General features: G+C 56.9%; 2 protein-coding genes across 4 annotated transcripts in view; one reads left to right on the top strand and one right to left on the bottom strand.

Annotated features, from left to right (window-relative positions):
• Positions 1 to 17,390, bottom strand: part of COL5A1 (collagen type V alpha 1 chain) — a 150,446-nt gene that overhangs the window by 42,435 nt on the left and 90,621 nt on the right. For both annotated transcript variants that reach the window (XM_038548863.1, XM_038548864.1), the window contains exons 26-32: positions 14,061 to 14,105; positions 13,147 to 13,200; positions 9,935 to 9,979; positions 8,180 to 8,233; positions 5,755 to 5,862; positions 5,243 to 5,296; positions 3,262 to 3,315 (exon numbers count right to left, since the gene is read on the bottom strand). In XM_038548863.1, the coding sequence (XP_038404791.1) occupies positions 3,262 to 3,315; positions 5,243 to 5,296; positions 5,755 to 5,862; positions 8,180 to 8,233; positions 9,935 to 9,979; positions 13,147 to 13,200; positions 14,061 to 14,105 (414 nt within the window). The remainder of the gene's footprint in view (positions 1 to 3,261; positions 3,316 to 5,242; positions 5,297 to 5,754; positions 5,863 to 8,179; positions 8,234 to 9,934; positions 9,980 to 13,146; positions 13,201 to 14,060; positions 14,106 to 17,390) is intronic.
• On the top strand, positions 9,444 to 16,512 carry LOC119873350 (cell division protein ZipA-like). Of its 2 annotated transcripts, XM_038548862.1 has the most exons (3): positions 9,444 to 9,653; positions 14,646 to 14,754; positions 16,181 to 16,512. In XM_038548862.1, the coding sequence occupies exons 1-3, from the start codon at positions 9,531 to 9,533 to the stop codon at positions 16,219 to 16,221; spliced, it is 273 nt and encodes a 90-aa protein (XP_038404790.1). In that variant the 5' UTR covers positions 9,444 to 9,530; the 3' UTR covers positions 16,222 to 16,512. The 2 variants fall into 2 exon arrangements, with proteins under 2 accessions (XP_038404790.1, XP_038404789.1); XM_038548861.1 differs by lacking the exon at positions 16,181 to 16,512 and having other exon boundaries at positions 14,646 to 14,898.

The following is a 17,390-nucleotide window of genomic DNA, read 5'->3' as shown; positions in this document are numbered from 1 at the left end:
TCTCACCAGCGTCGACGCCAGGGCTGGGTACCGGCTGCTTCTTGGCATTTGTGGGTGCACACAGGTGCATGCCTCCGCACCCCAGCCTCCACCCAAACCCCTGCCCTTGGTCCCTGGCCCGCTGTCTTCCCACAGAGACTACCCACCCTGGCACAGACAGCAGGAGAATCCCCGCCGTGGTCCACTGGGGCCTCCCAGGTCCTCTTTGTAATCTGACCCAAGCCAAGAGGCATGGACGCTGCTGCAGAGATGGTGCCCCCTACACCTCCACAGTCCCCTCGACAGCTCGCCTATGAGCACTTGTCCTCACATCCCCATGGGGGAGGCACACACTCCAGCCGAGAAGCCAAACGCAGGTGGCGTCTCAGGACTCCTAGTCCCCCTCAGCCACCAGCCCCTTGGGGCCACCCTCCTGGTCAGCGGATGGCTCAGGATAGGCGAGGAGCAGGCTCCACCCACACCAGGAACTTCTGCTTCTCACCACCCTCCCCAAGATTCTCATCTAAATCTGGATGACCTCCATTTGAAACCCTCGGGGAGGACGTTTCAAACGCACCCAGCGCCAGTCTGTCAAGTGGCATCGTGCTCCACAGGGGTGGGGGGGGGTGGCTCTGATCCCAGGACCCCACCCCTGCTCGCCTCCACCACCTGCACATCCTCTCGCCCCTGGGATGGCTCCTGGCCCTACCCCCACTCTGCCCCCCACTCAGGCCTCGGTCGTTCCTCCCGGGCACCTGTCCCTGACCCCTACCTCCCTCTGCAGTTACCCACCCCCCCGCCCCCCTGCTTTTTCTCCTAGCACACACCACCCTCAGATTTGCTCACTGCCCCTGCCTCCGAAGGCAAGTTCCATGAGGGCGGGGATCTGGGCTTCTCTTGCTGTGTCCTCAGGGCCCCAAGAGCATCCAGGACATGGGGACTGAGGTGGTGCTCAATTATTGCTGTTTGAACAGATGGATGGACAGACGCTGTGACAGGATGCCGAGAACAACCCCACAAGCTGGTTTAGAAGAGGCGGCGAGCCAGCCGGACTGCCACCATCACTGCAGGGGTGAAAAGCACTGGGGCGCAGGGAAGGTCACTGTTGCTGGGAGACAATCCCTCCTCCTTCCTTCCAGGGGAAGGTTCCAGAACACAGACATCTCTCTCAGGAGGGGAGCCAGGGCAGACGTGTGTAATCGGGGTTCCTCTCCCGTGTGGGGACAGGGGTCCTCAGTCTCCCGTGGGCACCGGGGCGTGGGAAGCCCAGGAGCCAAGCGGTGATTGGTCCACGTGCACGTAACACGGTAGCAGTCCGCCGCTTGGCTCATGTGCAGGGCCATCTCGGACACTTCCCAGGGACACACTTCACCATGTTCCTGCAGATTCTCCGCTTGGGTCTCAGGAGCAGCACAGGGACTCTTTCTCTCCCACAAGGAGGGGACGTGCTCACCAGTCCTTTTTGGCCCTTGCCAAAGCCATTCCCTTTTGTATAAGTGCACATCTTTGTCATTGGCCCCACACCCACCGAGGTGGCTGCCACATGCAAGCTAGGAAATCCCTGGAAATTCGTGGCGTAGATGGTTTCCTCGGGGTGTCCATGCTTCAGAGCCTGGGAACCACAAGCCCAAGCCCACAAGAGCAAACCCTTGGCCCCACACTGCCCCGCTCTCCAACCACCTGTGTTTCCTCTGTGTCCCCGGTGACCCATGGCACTGATACACATGGACGATGGCCCACTGGGGCTCAGAGTGGAGGAGGGGACCAGGCACCTGTCCGGCCTTCTGAGCTCAGGGGTGGGAGGCTGAGCAGCTCAAGGGGCAGGGTGAGGGTAATGGGGCTTGGACCAGAGTGTGGCCCTAGGGTGCTGGCAGGACTTGTAGTCAAATCATAAGACCAAACTCTCTGAATGTCATGACCCCTCCTGGACAGTCTCACGGCAGGGTGGTGTCAAAGGTTATGAGGCCTCCACCAACACCGGAGCCATCCCCTCGCCACCCCACACTTCCCGGGCCCCAGACCACACTTCACCGTGGCCTCTATATTCTAGAACACAGCCTTCCCTAAAGACATCCATCAGACTCTCCCTGGAAGGAAGAACCAGATAGACAGGTAAGTAGGTAGGTGGGTGGGTAGATGACGGATACACGGATGGTGACAGTGATAGACGGGCAAGAGACACACGCAGAGACACACGCACAGATGTAGACACAGACAGGATATATGTGGAGTTAACAGGCAGAGAGCCAGCTCCAGACCCAGATCCAGATGATAATCCTGTCCCTGTGTTCACACGTCTGCTCGTACTGAGAGTGGCCCCCTGGGCACAAACGTTTGCTCACACGGGTTTGGTGGCTAGAAGTCTCTGTTTTCAGGAGAGCTCATGGTCTCTGCTCAGACATGGTAAGGACACTTTGGAGCAGGTGATCTGATGGGGTACAGCCCCCACCTGTGCCAGGAGCTCCAGCATGGGGCTCAGGGCAGCGGGCTGGGCCTGGCATAGCACACGCGGAGGCTGCAGTTCTTCGGAAGCCTGGTGTGCCCAACAAGGCATGCCCTGTACATATCTCACAGACCAGCCCCTGTGTCCCCACATGCCTGTGGACACCCAGCTCAGAGCTGCAGGACCAAGATGACCCCCGTGTCCCTCAGGGGGCAGTGCTCTGGCAGCACTATGTCATCTTCCTGCCAGAAGACCTGGCCACCAGGGAGTCAAGATGCTGCAGGGGGCATGGCTTCCCCAGCCCAGCACCCCAGAATGTGGAAGTTCATGGTGATGACAGAGGGAACCACTGTGCACTGCACCAGGCAGGTGCGCCGTGACTATGGCAGCTGGGCAGTAACAGGGCAGAGGGGCTTCCTGAATTCACACCCACGGGGCAGGTGACATACAAAGTAGAAGAAAGCTCCTTTTCCCCCTTCCTTTCCTTTTAAACTTAGCCTGGAGGAAGAGTCAGTTGGGTTGAAAGGGAAGAATCTGGGTTTCACTAATGACCTGAGGAGCTGTCGGGGTCGTGCGTGGCGTTTATTAGAATTCTCTACCCACCCCCCACATGTTTTCCTCTCCTGCTCCTGCCCTTCCTGCCCCCACCCCACCCAGCCCCACGTGTGGAAAGAGTCTCCCGTGCTTGGAGCCCAAGCCCCTGACCTAAAGGTCAGCTGTCTGGAAGGCAGTTTTGGCAGCAAAGTGGGTGAGAATAAACAAGACATACTAGAAAGTATACCCTTTAAATACCAAGGCAGCAGAACAAGCCACCTGACAAGGGGCCAGGCAATCCTTACCCTGCCACCTTTCTCTCCGTTGGCACCAGGAAAGCCAGGAAATCCAATAGAACCCTGAAAGAGAGAAAATTAATGAAGAAGCATGAGAGCTGGGCCAGGGGATGAGCTATGCTGCATGTGCCAGCTGCATGTTCCAGTACACAGCCTGAGACACAAACTACCCACCCCTAACACACCCATCCACCCCCACACACACTTAGATGTTCACGCATCCATCCATCCACCCCTCCACCCATCCATCCAACTATCCACCAACCTATCTACCCATATATACATCACCCACCCATCCACTCATCCATTCATCCCTCCACTGATCCGTCCACCCACCCATCATCATCACCCACCCACTCAATAAATATTTCCTGAACATCTCATAGACTCCAAATCTAAAAACCAAAGCTGTCTTAACCATGCTTCTCCTTTCTCCCTTTCTCCACACCCATGTCTTCATAACGCTAGTATTTGGGAAGAACAGGGTGCATAGAGATGAACTGGAGATGATGTGCAAATCTCGCATTTATGATATTTGTTTACCGTGCCTTGTTGTCATGTTTTGTTATCTTCCCAGAACACCTCTAAATAAAGCATGGCAACTTGTAAAATCGGAAATCAATGCAAATTAGTGCAGACTGTAGCAACTAACAGCTAGTTCATTCTAGAAACCTACAAGGTGCATATAGACAAAAGATGAACTCACGACTTTGTTGTGGTGAATATCCAGACACCTCCTAGGTGAGTTGTAAGGTGCCCCCTGGCCCCCCACATACTCAGGAGGTGGTGACTACTGTCAATGGGCCTCTACCTTCCATGTGGCTTAAAATCCTGACCTGAACATGTGCTTAGAACATTAAAGGCTCACAAATTTCCCAGCCTTGCATTTCTCACAGGGGCCTAGCATAGCCCACCCGGCCCTATGCCCACCCGCAAATCGGGGCAGGAGACTGTGCCGAAGACCCCTGGTTTCAGGTCCCACAGCGCTCAGTGTGGGAGCTGGGTAACAGGGCTGCATCCAGGCGCTCCCAAGGACTTTCAAAATGTCCAGGCAAGCTTCGAAGTTCTACCCTTGCCTTCCAAGGACGCTGCCTGAACTTGATCCACACATACCCCCAAACTTCTCTTCTCTCTGCCCCACCCCCCAGGAGACATGCACTTCAGGAGAGAAGATCCATCAACCCGTCTTTCTCCAAGATGCCGTGGGCACATCACAGCCACGTTCGGCGTGCCACTGCTGGACATGAAACACACTCCCGTTTCACGCCACCTGCCCTCCTTGCACACAGGGCGAGGGTCCAGGCCCTAGGGGTGGATATTAGCATTCCACGGGAAGGGCTGCTATTTCCTTAGCCAGGATGGGAATACCCTGCAGTGCAGCCAGCCCACAGGGCCCGTCCCGTTAATAAGACTGAGCCTGGGAGTCTGGAGAGTGCTGAGGCTGGGGAGGCAGGAGAGATGGGAGAGACAGGAGCTCTCTTCCACCACTAATTATGTCTCTAGTGCAGGCGGCTGGGTATTTTTTAAGGAAGAGCCATGAATAATATAAGGTGAGATTTGAAAAAAAATAATGTCTTAAATGCTTTCCAAAGCCTCGAGGAGCTGTTTCACTTAAGGCAGAACATGATATCATATAAGGAAGGTTTCATCTCTCTTTAGGCTCAGTTATGAGCAAATAACTTTCAAATCCCCAGGGTGAAGCACCAGAGGTGAGCAAGGCTTCTCGGGTCCTCCGTGTGGAGAAAGTAGCGGGCGCAGGTGCCAGGGACCACTCGCGCAGCCCTGGGCTCAGCCTGGCTTTGCCGCATTCTCTGAAAGGCTCCACTAACTGTGCTGGCACCTCCTTCCAACTCAGCCGGACTAAGGCAGAAGGCTGTGAGCAGGGCAGAATGTGGGGGAGACACAGCAGCACCCCCAGAGTCGGTTAGAGGGGCAGGGAGGGCAGGAGCCTCGAGGGGGTCTCCGAACACCGGCCATGCTCATAAATTACCTTGGGCCCTTGTCTTCCTGGGTAACCTGGTAATCCTGGCACTCCGAGCTTTCCCTGGTGAAAAAGTAGTAGTTGTGTCAGGGTTAGGGTTAGGGTTAGGGCTAGGGTTAGGGTTAGGGTTAAGGTTAGGGCTAGGGTTAGGGGCAAGACAGGACATCTTGGGCACTCCAAGAGCCCAGGGCAGAGGTGAAGGGCAGGGCAGGTGTAAGGACTTTTGCCATGGTTGCCGGGGCTCAGACCCCACGCTGGGAAAGCCTAGGAAGGCACTCCCCCAGGAAGCTGGCCAAGTGCTCTGAATGACCCAGCTTAGAACAAGAAAAGGATCGACCTGTCAACAGACAATCTCCCTGGGACGGTTGGTAGGGTGCCAGGGGAGCACATGGGACAGGACCTGCATCAGACCTCCCCCATCCCCAACTGGGGGTCTCAGCCTCACTGAGTCACCAGCTGGACATCCAAGGTCATTGGAAGGTCTGTCCCTGAGAGGTGGTGGAGCTTCCCGTGTCACATACCTTCTCCCCAGGGGGTCCCAGAGGACCAGGGTCGCCATTCGGACCTCCACGACCCTTAGGGCCTTCGGGGCCGTCCTCTCCTCGAGGACCAGGGGGGCCGATCTCCCCCTGCAAGTCAGAAAAAAGAAGGTGAGGGCAGACTCCCAGGCTCACTCCCCACCACATGACACTCACGGCTGTTCTGTGCCTAAGAGTCCATGTCCCAGGTAAGATCTCGCGGTAGGAGCCACTCAGATGGCTCGGCCCACCAGGTGGCCTCAAGCAGATGGAACCCGCTTGGGTCAGACTAGAGCAAAGCACGGTGCAGCAAGCTATAGGGCTCTGCTGAACGGCTTCCCCATCCCTCTGCACAGAGGTGGGTGGCTCTTCCAGGTACCTTCTCCAAATGAGTCTCTTTTGGCTGAGATAACTGGTTAACACTGGTTTGCACTGGTTGCTCTGAATTGCTACTTTCCCAAATACAGCAGAACAGCTCATGCACAGGGGGATGCTTTTTCCCTTGAAACCCCAAGAGGCATAGGAATGGACCACAGCCCCTGGCTGGGCATCTATCTGGGCATGGCTGGCACACAGGGGACCACAGATGTGTCCCACAAATGGCAGGGTCCCAAACACGGCCCCATCCAACTCCCCATCATACGAATGGGGAGGCCTGGGCCCAAGCCCAAGGGGCTGGGGGTTGCCGACGTCAACACAGCATGCCAGCCCAGCATCTGAGCGCCCACCTCTCTGCCCACTGCTGAGTGTCCTCTGGTCTCTGGCTTCCAGGAGCAGCTGTGGGACAGCTGTGCCACCCACCACAAAAATGCTCAGCACACAGAGAGAGACCAATAACTTCCTTATTTGTAAGGTCCAATGTGTCTGTCTGCAGGACCAAATCCTTGGTCCCTAAGAAGCACTTTTTCTCAATCAACAAAAGTATCTTTCACATGTTGGCTGACCACTAGAAAGTACCAGTGCTGGGCAGAAATTTCTCTCTGGGGGAAATTAAGACCGATGACACCAGCTCCCTGGTGAAGGAGGCACCTGGCTCCCACTGCCACCCTCACCTAATTCCAACAGCAGCCTGTCCCCAGGAGCCTGGCATGTGACTGCCAAACGTCTTTTGTGCGATCTCCTCTGAAAAAGCATCCTCGTAATAGGGACCCCAAATGCAGGTACCGCATTGTCAGAGGCATAATAAAAAGGACTTTTCACCAGCCAAACGGAGAAGCCCTTCAGATGTGGGAGTGGGAGTCTTGTCACCATGGAGAAAGTTCTAGAACGGCTGCGTTTAGCAGGAATATAACTGGGACATTACTGTGAAATGAATCTCTCTCTTTTATTCCTCCTCCTTTGATAGAAGCCAAGATTGCTTCTGCCTTTTTAGTTTGGGACACAGCGCCAAGCGTGTGGGGCTCTCTGGCTCTGGCGTGTTCTGAAAAGGCACCTGCAGGCCCGCCTTGTCAGGGCATAATTACAGTGGCCGCGTGACAGCCCCGCCGGCTGACAGCTGACTGTCCAGGTGTGCGTCCAGCTGCTGCTGTGGCCATACCCACCAGGCGGCACAGGCACCTCACTCCCTCTTGCTCAGGCCGGGGCTCGCTCAGAAGTTTTGGGGGGGAGCTTCAAAGTGCCCGCACCACTGTGGCAGCAGGCCCAGAACCCAGACGCTTCCTCCAGCATCATCTGCATCACCCTCTCCTCAATTAGATGAAAACACAGCCAGCAGCTTTCTGTCAGGCACCTGCCATGTAAGCCCCCACCTCCCCCAGCACTGACCCGCTTCCTCTCCGGCTGAGGTGAATTATTCATTAAAAACAACTGGTTTGTTGCAGATTCCGATAGCCCAGGATGAGGCTACGGAACACAGGAGCTGCTTGGGGCCCTAAAAATATGTAAGAATGCTTGGTGGGCAGACATGCCATGGGGGTGGGCAGGGACCCCCCCCTCCCTGGTCAGAGGGCTCGTCTGCAGCCCCTTCCCGCCTATCCCCCTGCAATGCTCCCACCCATCTGAGCCAAATGAACTGCTCTGCTAAGGTGTCACTGGAACAGGACAAGTCTCCATGTCCCCAGTGCAGGTGAGGGCATGGGGCAGAGGGGCCAGGTGACCACAGTGACCCTGGTAACTGGGGGTGAACACCAGAGGAGAGCCCTGCGGCTCTGAGCCAGGCCTCTGGCTGATATGCAGAGCCAGGCCTCTGGCTCCCAGCTGTCCCTGCCTGTAGGCCAGGAGCCCCCACAGAGGGGTCACCTCTGTTAGGAGAAGCTGTTCTGTGGCTCCAAACACTCCAGCCTTCACCCCTGCTCAGCACCTCCATGGGTCCCTTGCTACAGCCCCTCCTCTAGCCCCGCCCCTCACTGGCCCCTCCCCTCAGCAGGCCCTGCCCTTGGCCCCCTACATCCTTCCAGCCCCCAGCCCCTGACACCCTTGAGACACTTACCCGATCACCCTTGATGCCCATGTCTCCTTTAAACCCAGGAAAACCATCTTCACCCTGAGGAGGGATGAGGGACGAGACAGTGCCTGGGCTGCATGAAGGAGCCTGCCTCTCGGATGGCTGGCCCCCCACACTCAGCACCCACCCCACCCCAATCCTGGCCCCGACATCCACCCTGGCCCCCAGCGCCCAGGTGCTTGGGCCACCACACAAGCTCTGGACGTGCCAGGTGAGGGTGTCCCTCATGAAGGGCATCCCCCTCACCCTTTGCAGTCAGCCTGGGGCTCAAGCTCAATCCCCACATCCTCAGCACCACCCGGTCCAGACATTGCTGGAGCCCAGTAACTGCTGACCAGTGAGCACAGGAGGGGGGACGTGGGGAAGACGCCCCACAGAAGCTGTAGGCCTTGGCTGGCCTGGTGGACAGGACCAGTGAGCTGTAGGGTAGGGAAGGGCCTGGGACCCAGGCAGTCCTGCTGCGGGGCCGGCCTGCAGTGAATACAGCCCTGCATCTTCTGGGTCATGGGACGTGTTCCTGTCATGTGCGAATTTGGAGATTCACAGATGTCAGTGGCCTATTGTCCACTCGTGTCCCCACGGAGACACCCATAGGACCCTCAGGGAGTTGGCACAGGGCCACCTGGCTCACCCTTCACTCTCAGTGTCTGGATCTCATTGCCCTGAACATCCAGGCTGCCAGGAGCTCATACCCAGAGGGAGGCAGCTTTCTGGGGCAGGACGAGAAGCCTTACATCCCCAGGCTATGGGACTTGTCCGTCCGCTGTTGTGTTAAGTGCCAGGGACGCCCCTACAGCAGCCTTAGAGTGCCAAGGCCCCAGGAGGCGGGTCCTCACCCCTCACCCCAGATCTGACTCAGGACAGTGCGGTGGCCCTCCTGGAGAAGAGGCCCTCCCTGTGCCACCCAGCCCATATTATCTCCAGTAGCCCTGTTTCTGGCTAAAGGTCAAAGTGACAAGTGGGGCACGCGGGGCTCTGGGTAGGCCCCTCTGACAGGCCGCAGGGCCTGGGTCCACAGGCCAGGAATGCAGGGAGATGGGACCGGCCAGTGGGGACATGGTCTGCCCTGCAGGGGGGTGTGCTTGGCCTTGACCCCGATGGGCCTTGGTCCCCACACTTCTGAGGCCCCAGAACAAGGGTTCAGAGGTCTGCCTTGCTCTGGCCACTCTCCAGGGGGAACTGAGGCAGCACGTGTGTGCGTCCGCTCCTTCCACCTGGCAGCCAGCTGAGAGCAGAGGGGGCCGGGGGCTGAGCAAACACCACAGCATGGAGGGTCCAGCCTCCATGTCCTCCTTGTCCAGTGCAGCCACCTGAAGAGCCACCTCAGGAATGGCAGATGGCGCAGGAGGGACCCGTGCCCAGCTCCATGGTGACACCCTTCCCCTCTGCACCCAGCTCTGTGGCAGCTTGCAAGGTGGCCACCGGGGCTGGAGAGTGGGGCGTCCGCTGGCCTCTGCAGGTGAGTCACGGGCTGTGTGCTGGGCCAGAGCCTTGGCCTTGGGTGGGGGGCTCAAAGCTCCAGCCCCTCAGCCCCGCCAGGTGGGGCACCCACAGCGGGTCGTCATCCACCTCTTCTTCCTTTGGCAAACAGTCTGGGCCTTGGGGCGTGCCAAACCCCCCGACCTCAGAGGCCTCAGCAGCCTCCGCCGGGGCTAGCGCGTCACCAAGGGAGCCACCTGCCCTAACCCGGGCTGGGCTGCGTGCACTGGTCCACCGCCACATGATGGAAAGGACACTCACCTTTTCTCCCTTTGTGCCCTTCAGACCGCGGATGCCATCTGCCCCCTGTGCAAACACAGAGGGAAAGGAGTGAGTCAGAGCCTCCCCAGAGCTCTTGAAAGGAAAGGCCTAAGCCCCAAACGCCAAGGAGGGAAAGTGCTTGGCCGCCCCAACCCAGGCAAGCTCCCTTGTGCTCCCGGTCTCCAAGGAAGGGCTCCATCCTTGCACCCACGCAAGCCCCCCCAGGCCACCCTCTTCCAGAAACATCTGTCTCTCTGAGGTCTGGGGAGCAGGTGGGACGTGAGGCCTCAGCTTGGGCTCTGCAATCAGGCAGATTGGCTCAGGTCCCGGGTGCCCCTTGCCTCAGTATTCTCATTTGGAAAGTGGGGGTGAAAACAAGCATTACCCTGTTACTGCTAGTGGGAGGGGAACACCAGATAAGCCCCCCGGACAGTGCCCCAGCACAGAGTGGGTGCTCAATAGACAACAGCGATGTGCTGTCTGGCAATCGTCATTTTGTATTATTACGATAAATGATAACAGGTATAATCTCGTTATTTACCAGTTAATAACAATGATACTACCACCACCAATAGTCAGCTCAGGACATACCTCATCTCTGTGCCAATAAGAACTGAAAGGGAGGGACATGTCCCCTTCCCCCACCCCCTCCCCCAAGCCAGCACCTCACCCAGGCCAGGTAAAGCCCTCTGTGGAATGGAGTTAAGGGGCCACGACCTCAGCCCTCTGAGCAGGAAGCAGACACTGACTACCGACTCCCAGGGGCCAGCTGCCCACAGGACCCGAGACAGGCTGGGCCTCCCATCTCTGTTCCAGCTAAAGCTGCCAGCCTCCTGGGGACCCTCAGGCTGCCAACTGCCCTCTTGTGGCAAGATTTTGCACAGACTGTGCAGTTTGAGCCTCTTTCCAGGGACCTAGGAGAGGGCCCTCAGAAAAGCTGGAGCTGGGACTGGCCCAGGCTGCACGGCCTCCCCTGAGGCACCTGCCACCCAGGTGGCCGGATACCTCAGGGCAGAGGGGAGGCCCTGTTGCCCTGAAATCCTGATGCCTGGGGGCTCTGGCAACAGCTTCCTCCCTCTTCCCCTACCCACATCCTTCCAGACCTAATGTTCCCCCATTTTACCACCCAGTCAGAGGCTAGGGGACTGCAGGCCAGGAGACAAATAGGCCAGGTCTCTGAGCTGGGTCATTTTGTTGCAGGGGCTGCCCCACGTGGAGCAGAGGTATTGAGCAACATCTCTGACACCTGCCAGTTAGATGACCATAGGCTCACCACCACCCCCAACCCCTGCCAAATCGGGACAGTCAAAAATGTCTCCGGGTGTCCCCCAGGGGGCACGAATAGGCCCTGGTTGGTTCAGAACCCTGGACTGCAGCATCTGCTATGGCTGAAGTGGGCCAGCACGGAGGGACCAGAATGCATGGGGCCCAGAGAGGGACAGGGCTTTGTGCAGGGCCCAGAGACAACTTGTATTCAGGTTCTTTCGCCCACCTGCCCCTGCAGGCTCAGGAGGCAGTGGGTTCCACTGTGCAGCAGCCTAGCCCTCAGCAAGGACAGGAAAGCACACAGAGGGGTGCTGCCCCAGAAGGGAGGCAGGACCTGGTGGAGAAAAGCCAGGCCACCACCTGTCCGCCCCATGCTGTCACCTCCCCTGGGGGTCTGCTGCCCCCCAGGCTGCGGACCCTGCTGACATTTTCAAAACCCCAGGGAATGAGAATCTATTTCTCCCATGAAAAGAGCATTGAGCTCTGCTTTTCCTCCCACTCTCCACTTCCAAGTCTAACTGGATCGCTCGTGGCGTGAATGAATTTTAATCAGATAGACAAGATAAGAGCATCCTCCATAAACATTTTAAAGCAAACACCTTTTAGCTCACAGACACAGCATTATGCAATTAGCCACGTTCAGGGCTGGCAGACACTTTTGCTATGCGACAAGAATTTGTAAAGTAAACATGCACAGAGCTCACAAAATCAGCATTTCTGCTGAACAATCATCCTTGTGAAACTCTCTAGGCATGCTTGCAAGAGCCCGCTTCCCACCTAGGGCCCCTGAGCCCCAGGAAGTCTGTCTGCGGTGGCTCGGGCCCTCAGAAGGCCATGATCCCTGGGAAATGCAGTAGGGGCCACTTGGAGCCCGGCATGGGGCACTTGGCTCAGAATACGCAGGTTTGGGTCTGAGTCCTGATGGAGGCATCGATGTCAGGCTAACTTGGGACAAATTACTGAGCACGGAGGTCGTGGGTTCTCCGCCCTCCACATCGCAGGCCAGCTGCACACTTCTGATGGGCAAGAAGGCTCCAGAACATTAAGCATGGGAAACGGTGTGGATGGGGCCCAGGTGCTGCTGGGTGTGTTCATGTGAATTCTTCAGACTGAGCTAGTGGGGTGTGCACACATGTGTATATATTTCCTTTCACATCAAGTTAAGATCATTTTGAAGGAAAGACTCCATTAGCTTCTTTTGCAAGCCCCAGAACCACCTAGAGCTTTCAGACGCCATGCCATGGTTGTTCTTGGAGAAAGCAGAGCCCCACCCGCACCCAGCACATGTACCTTCCTCAGGGCACATCCCTCTCCATATAAATGTGCCCGACACAGTCAAGAAAGTGGCATGAGTGGAGATGACATTACACAACTCAAAGTAAACACGGTTAGCTCCAGCTGAACAGCCGGGGCCTGTGTGCTGGGTATTGCTCTGGAGCTCTGCGCCCTGTTTAACCAGGTTCTGGGACGCTTTCGGCAGCAGAAACACAATTGTGGATAAATGGACATCTCCCACGAACCTCCCCTAGCCACCCAGGCAGCCTTGGTGTTCTCCAGGAGGACAGGCTCTCTCACTCTAGACGTGCAAAGGGCTCTGGAACTACTTCTCTGAGCTTCCTTGGGAAAGAGCGCCAGGCTCCTCACTGTGGCTGAGCTGTGCAGCTCTAAGGGGCTAGAAGGGAGCAGGCACCAGGTGACAACTAACACAGAGTCCCCACGGATGGACACACAGCCGCCGTCCTGCTGCCTGTGTTGTCACAGACGCACCAGAGAGACGTCCCCTGCTTGGGATCAGCCCCTCCTGGCCCCAGGTGGCCCCTGCCCCACCTGCCCAGGCCCTCTGTCCCGGGATCCCGCCTCCCCACGAGCGTGGGAGAACCAGGGCTACTGCGCCCTGCTATCCCAACCTTGACCTCCAGGAAGTTGTGAAGCGGCCAGAATCTCACCTTGACTCCTCGAGGACCTGGATAGCCAATTGGGCCCTGGGGGCCAGGTGGACCCTGAAACCAAAGAGGAAATGCCATTAGCTCTGACTTGGGTGGGCAGGCATGGCGGTGGTGTCTGGTGCACTCCTGGGTCCTCCCCGCACAGTCAGCATTACCTGCCTTCCGCCAGCAAGCTCCCCCAGCTCTGAGCAGAGGGGACAGCCCAGATCAGCCTCCTCAGGAGACACACAGGACCTGCTCCCACTCGACCCAGCCCCGGGCAAGGCAAAAGCACAGGCTGCGTCCCATGAGGAGTAAGAACACCACGGACCAATCCAACTGTGGCCATAGCCCACCAGTCCGGGAGTGCAAGTGGGGCAGCGAGCAAGATGGGCAGAGGGCTCTGATGCTTTGGGGGGCCTGGCTGCCCTGAGAGCAGCACATTCCCAGTAGAGGCACCTTGGATGACATGGGACAGCTTCGGGCTGGGAGAAGGGGACAGGGCTGACCACCTGGGAAGGGGTGGCATTGACAGCCGAAGGGCCTCTGACCCAGAGGGGCTGACCTCTGCCCCAGCCCACCCAGCAGGTGCGGGCCTGGGGGGAGCCAGGAGTAGGAAGGCAGGCATGTGGACTTTCGCCACCAACAGGGCAGCAGACAAGTCCAACCTACCTTTAAACTCCCAAGCCCTGGACCCAAAACACACAATGGCAATGGGTCATTAGGAGCCCCTGGCCCAGGACCTGCACAATCACCCAGCTTTTGTGTGGCCAAGTGATGGCTATGCCCACACCCCTGTGTGCAGTCACCAAAGGTGTGGAGGGGTCACAAGGACCTCAAGGGGTGGAGGCCCCACTCCCCCAGGCTGGGTGCCCCGGGCACAGACACCAGAGGAAGGGCCCAGCTGCCCCCCACTCATTCCCTCCTGAACCCACCTGGCCGCCCTTCTCTCCCGGAGGACCTTCTTTGCCTGGGTGCCCCTGTCAGGAGAGAGAAGGTGGGCATTAGCTGCTGGCCGCCCCCCACAGCTGTCTCCCATCTCCTTCCCCCACACCCCCATCAGGCAGCTGGACACAGAGGTCACTCCCAGCCATGTGGGCCCAAGCCAGCCCTTCAGCCCTGACCCTCAGGGGCACCATCTATAATGTGACATCCATGGCAGGCCCAGCAACATCTCCTGTTGGCATAGGAGGAGAACATTCTTGGAAGCCCACGGGTAGGATCTGGGCATGATGGTGTCACTCGACTCACTAGTGCCCAGCCCACCCCCAAGCGTAGGTGAGTGGGGATGGTGACCACCAGGCATTTGCTCAACAACTCCTAGAATGAAGGATTCTGTTCCGAATGAGGACGGATGATGCGGGACCAGGGGTCTGGATATCCTGGCTTCCCAGACCAGCGAGCTACACGCTATCTGCAGGACACAGACTCTTGTGTTGGGAGACATGAGGGAAGTCAGGCTGGTGCCAGGACAGAGGCTACATCCTATCATGTGACTCGGGGTCCCTGTATGTCCCCAGGTCTTCACGTGGTTTGCCTCCCAGCCTCCCGGCCAGTGCAACCTGAAAGAGAGGACCCCAGCCTCCCAGCTGGTGCAGCCTGAAGGGAGGACCTATTCCCATGATACAGGTTCGGAGCCAAGGCCCAGCAGAAATGGTGTTGTCCCCTGGGTCACTGCCCCATCTGTCCAAGCCCTGACCAATCCCAATCAGAAATGCGAGCTCTCTGACTTTTCCAACCAAGGGTGGTCACTAGAGTTTTACTTTTGAGGAAACAGAGATAATAAAAGCAGAAAGAGAAACAGTTCACTGTCTGGAAATACCCCACGGATTCCAGTAAAGAGGCCATGCGGTAGGGTGAGGATGCCGTGAGGGAAGCGTCTGACTCTAGTCCTGGTTACACCTGACCCTCTGTGTGACCTTGGTTGGGGCAGTTACTCGCCCTCTCTGGGCCTCCACTTCCTCATGTGTCAATGGCTCCTTCAGCTCGAGTGTTCTAAACGTTGAGGGCTCTATTTCTGCAACACTAGACAGCAGAATTATGGGAACCTAAATCTCATCTCTTTGAATCAGTGATTTTGTGGGTCCTCCTTTTTATTTTGATTAGTTGTGCAATTGGATTCAGTGTGGTTGCAAATGGCCTGCCCTGATGCAGAAGCAAGTGGGAGGGTATGGAAGTTCCTCTGCAGGGTGGGGTGCCCTTAGGAGGCCTCAGGGCACCGGGGAGCCTGGCGGGGGCCACCTTTGAGGGAAATCAGGCACCCCACCTGCTGCTCTGGCCCAAGCGGGATGCACTGCCCACCATCCTGCCTTTCAGAAACAAGGCTCATGGGGCCAGCACCTCTTGGTGGTCGCACTGGACCCAAACAGTGCCAAGGAGAAGGTGTCCTGCCCTGGGGTGACCGGGAGGGAAGGGATCCTGCCCCCTCTCTGCCATGTGGGTTCTTTGGTGGGATTTTAGTCCAGCTTCCATCGACCACAGACATGTTTCCATTAAGGAAACAAGGGCACCGGGAGGGCATCTGTGGGTGCTCAAGCCCCGGCCAAGTACACACACACACTAAGGGCAGAGCCCACATCGGCCCCTTGGGGGGAGAGCCATGCCCTCCACATGGTAATGTCCTTACTCACCTGGTGGCCACAACCACCTGCGGGTCTGCAGAGCGCTCAGAACTGCGCCCACCACGCAGCAAGCGGCCAACATGCATCCGCAATCATCATAATTTATCAGCGTTATTTGAATTGGGGCCCAATTTCTTTAGGTGCATTTTAACTTAGATGTATAGAGTGAGAGTGACTTCGTGGGAGGAAAGCTTTATAAAGCAGACTCACTAAAAATATTGGAACAGAAAAACACTGAAAGGAAATACATCAAAACAAGAGATTGATTTTTTTTTCCCCAGCACAAGGCCAGACTATCTCCCCTCCTTTCTGTGCATTTACACGTTTGCAGTACTCTGTAAAGAGCATTACTTGTATAATGGAAAAATAATAAAGCTTAAATTATGTGTATTTGATACTTTCCTGATTAAAAAAGTAATATATGTTCCCCACAGACCCTCCCTCAGGCAAGAGGAAAAGCAGAAGAAGGCCCTAATAACCTCACCGCCTGCAGCAACCCTGGCTAATTGTGTGATATGGCCCCTCTGATCCATCTTCTGCACACATACATGCTAAACTGGCATCGCGTGATGTGTTTTTAATTTAATATTGAGTAGTGGGCCTTTTCTCATGTCACGGAATACTTGCCCAAAGTCGGTTTTTACTGGCTCCGTAATATTCCTTCGAACCATAATTCATGTCTCCATCTCTCCGTCCTGAGCTCCCCAGGATGATTTAACAATGTGCTTAGGCGCGCATCTGCCCTGAAACACTCCCTCCTTCTGAAAGGCTTTAAATCAACCTTCCTTTCTGTAGCTGAAGCCAAACCCAACCAACCCGAGGGAAGGAGGAAATAAAACCCTCTCTTTAAGGATGATCAACAGTGTGCTGCCTCCATAACTAGAGTGTGTTTCAATGTCTCTATTCTTGCAAATTCACAGGAGACAACCAGTCACCCTCGGCACCTGTAGCGGGAAGCACCTGCGGTGTGCAGCCGGCACAGACACACTCAGACGGGTCTACCATGTGTTCCTGTTTCAGGTTTAAGTGCTGGTTGGGAGAAGAGAAGGGCAGAGTCCAGGAGAGGCAGCCCATGGGCCCCACAGACAGGGGTCTTACAATTTAGAAGGACATCGGACCCTTTGAGGTGCCTAGTGAGTCGGAGGAAGTGTCAGTGTGGGGACGGGGCAGGGGTGTCCCTGGAAGAAGCAGTCAGGTCAGGGAGGTGGGGGTCTACAGAGTGCCTCACCCCCGGCACCATCACCCCGTGAGCCCCTGCAGAAGACCCACAGGGCCTCACACCAAATGCTACAGAAGATGCACAGGGGAGGGCGGGGGTTGGAGAGCAGAATGCACGCGAGGAGCCGCGCCGCCCTGCTATCAGCGGGTTGGGCCTCAGAGATGGTGTCAGGGTGGTTTTCATTTCGTTGTCATTCCATTTACTTTGCTAATTTTCCATAACAAGATGTGTTATTTTATAATCAGAAGAGGAAATTAAGTGTGAATATAAGTTAGAGAAGGTAAGCGACATGCTGTGTCCATGCTCGCAGGCTTGTGGCTGCGGGAGGCCACAGGAGGCCCAGGGCAGCTTGCACGTGGTAGGCCTGCGAGCCGTCGGCTCAGAGGAGGAAGGGCAGGGACGGACGTGTGATGCCCTGGACAGAA

The sequence above is a fragment of the Canis lupus genome, chromosome 9 (genome assembly GCF_011100685.1).
Source record: "Canis lupus familiaris isolate Mischka breed German Shepherd chromosome 9, alternate assembly UU_Cfam_GSD_1.0, whole genome shotgun sequence".
Taxonomy (NCBI): Eukaryota; Metazoa; Chordata; class Mammalia; order Carnivora; family Canidae; genus Canis; species Canis lupus.
The sequence above is the reverse complement of the archived record's forward strand: the minus strand, read 5'-3'. Positions and strand labels throughout refer to the sequence as shown.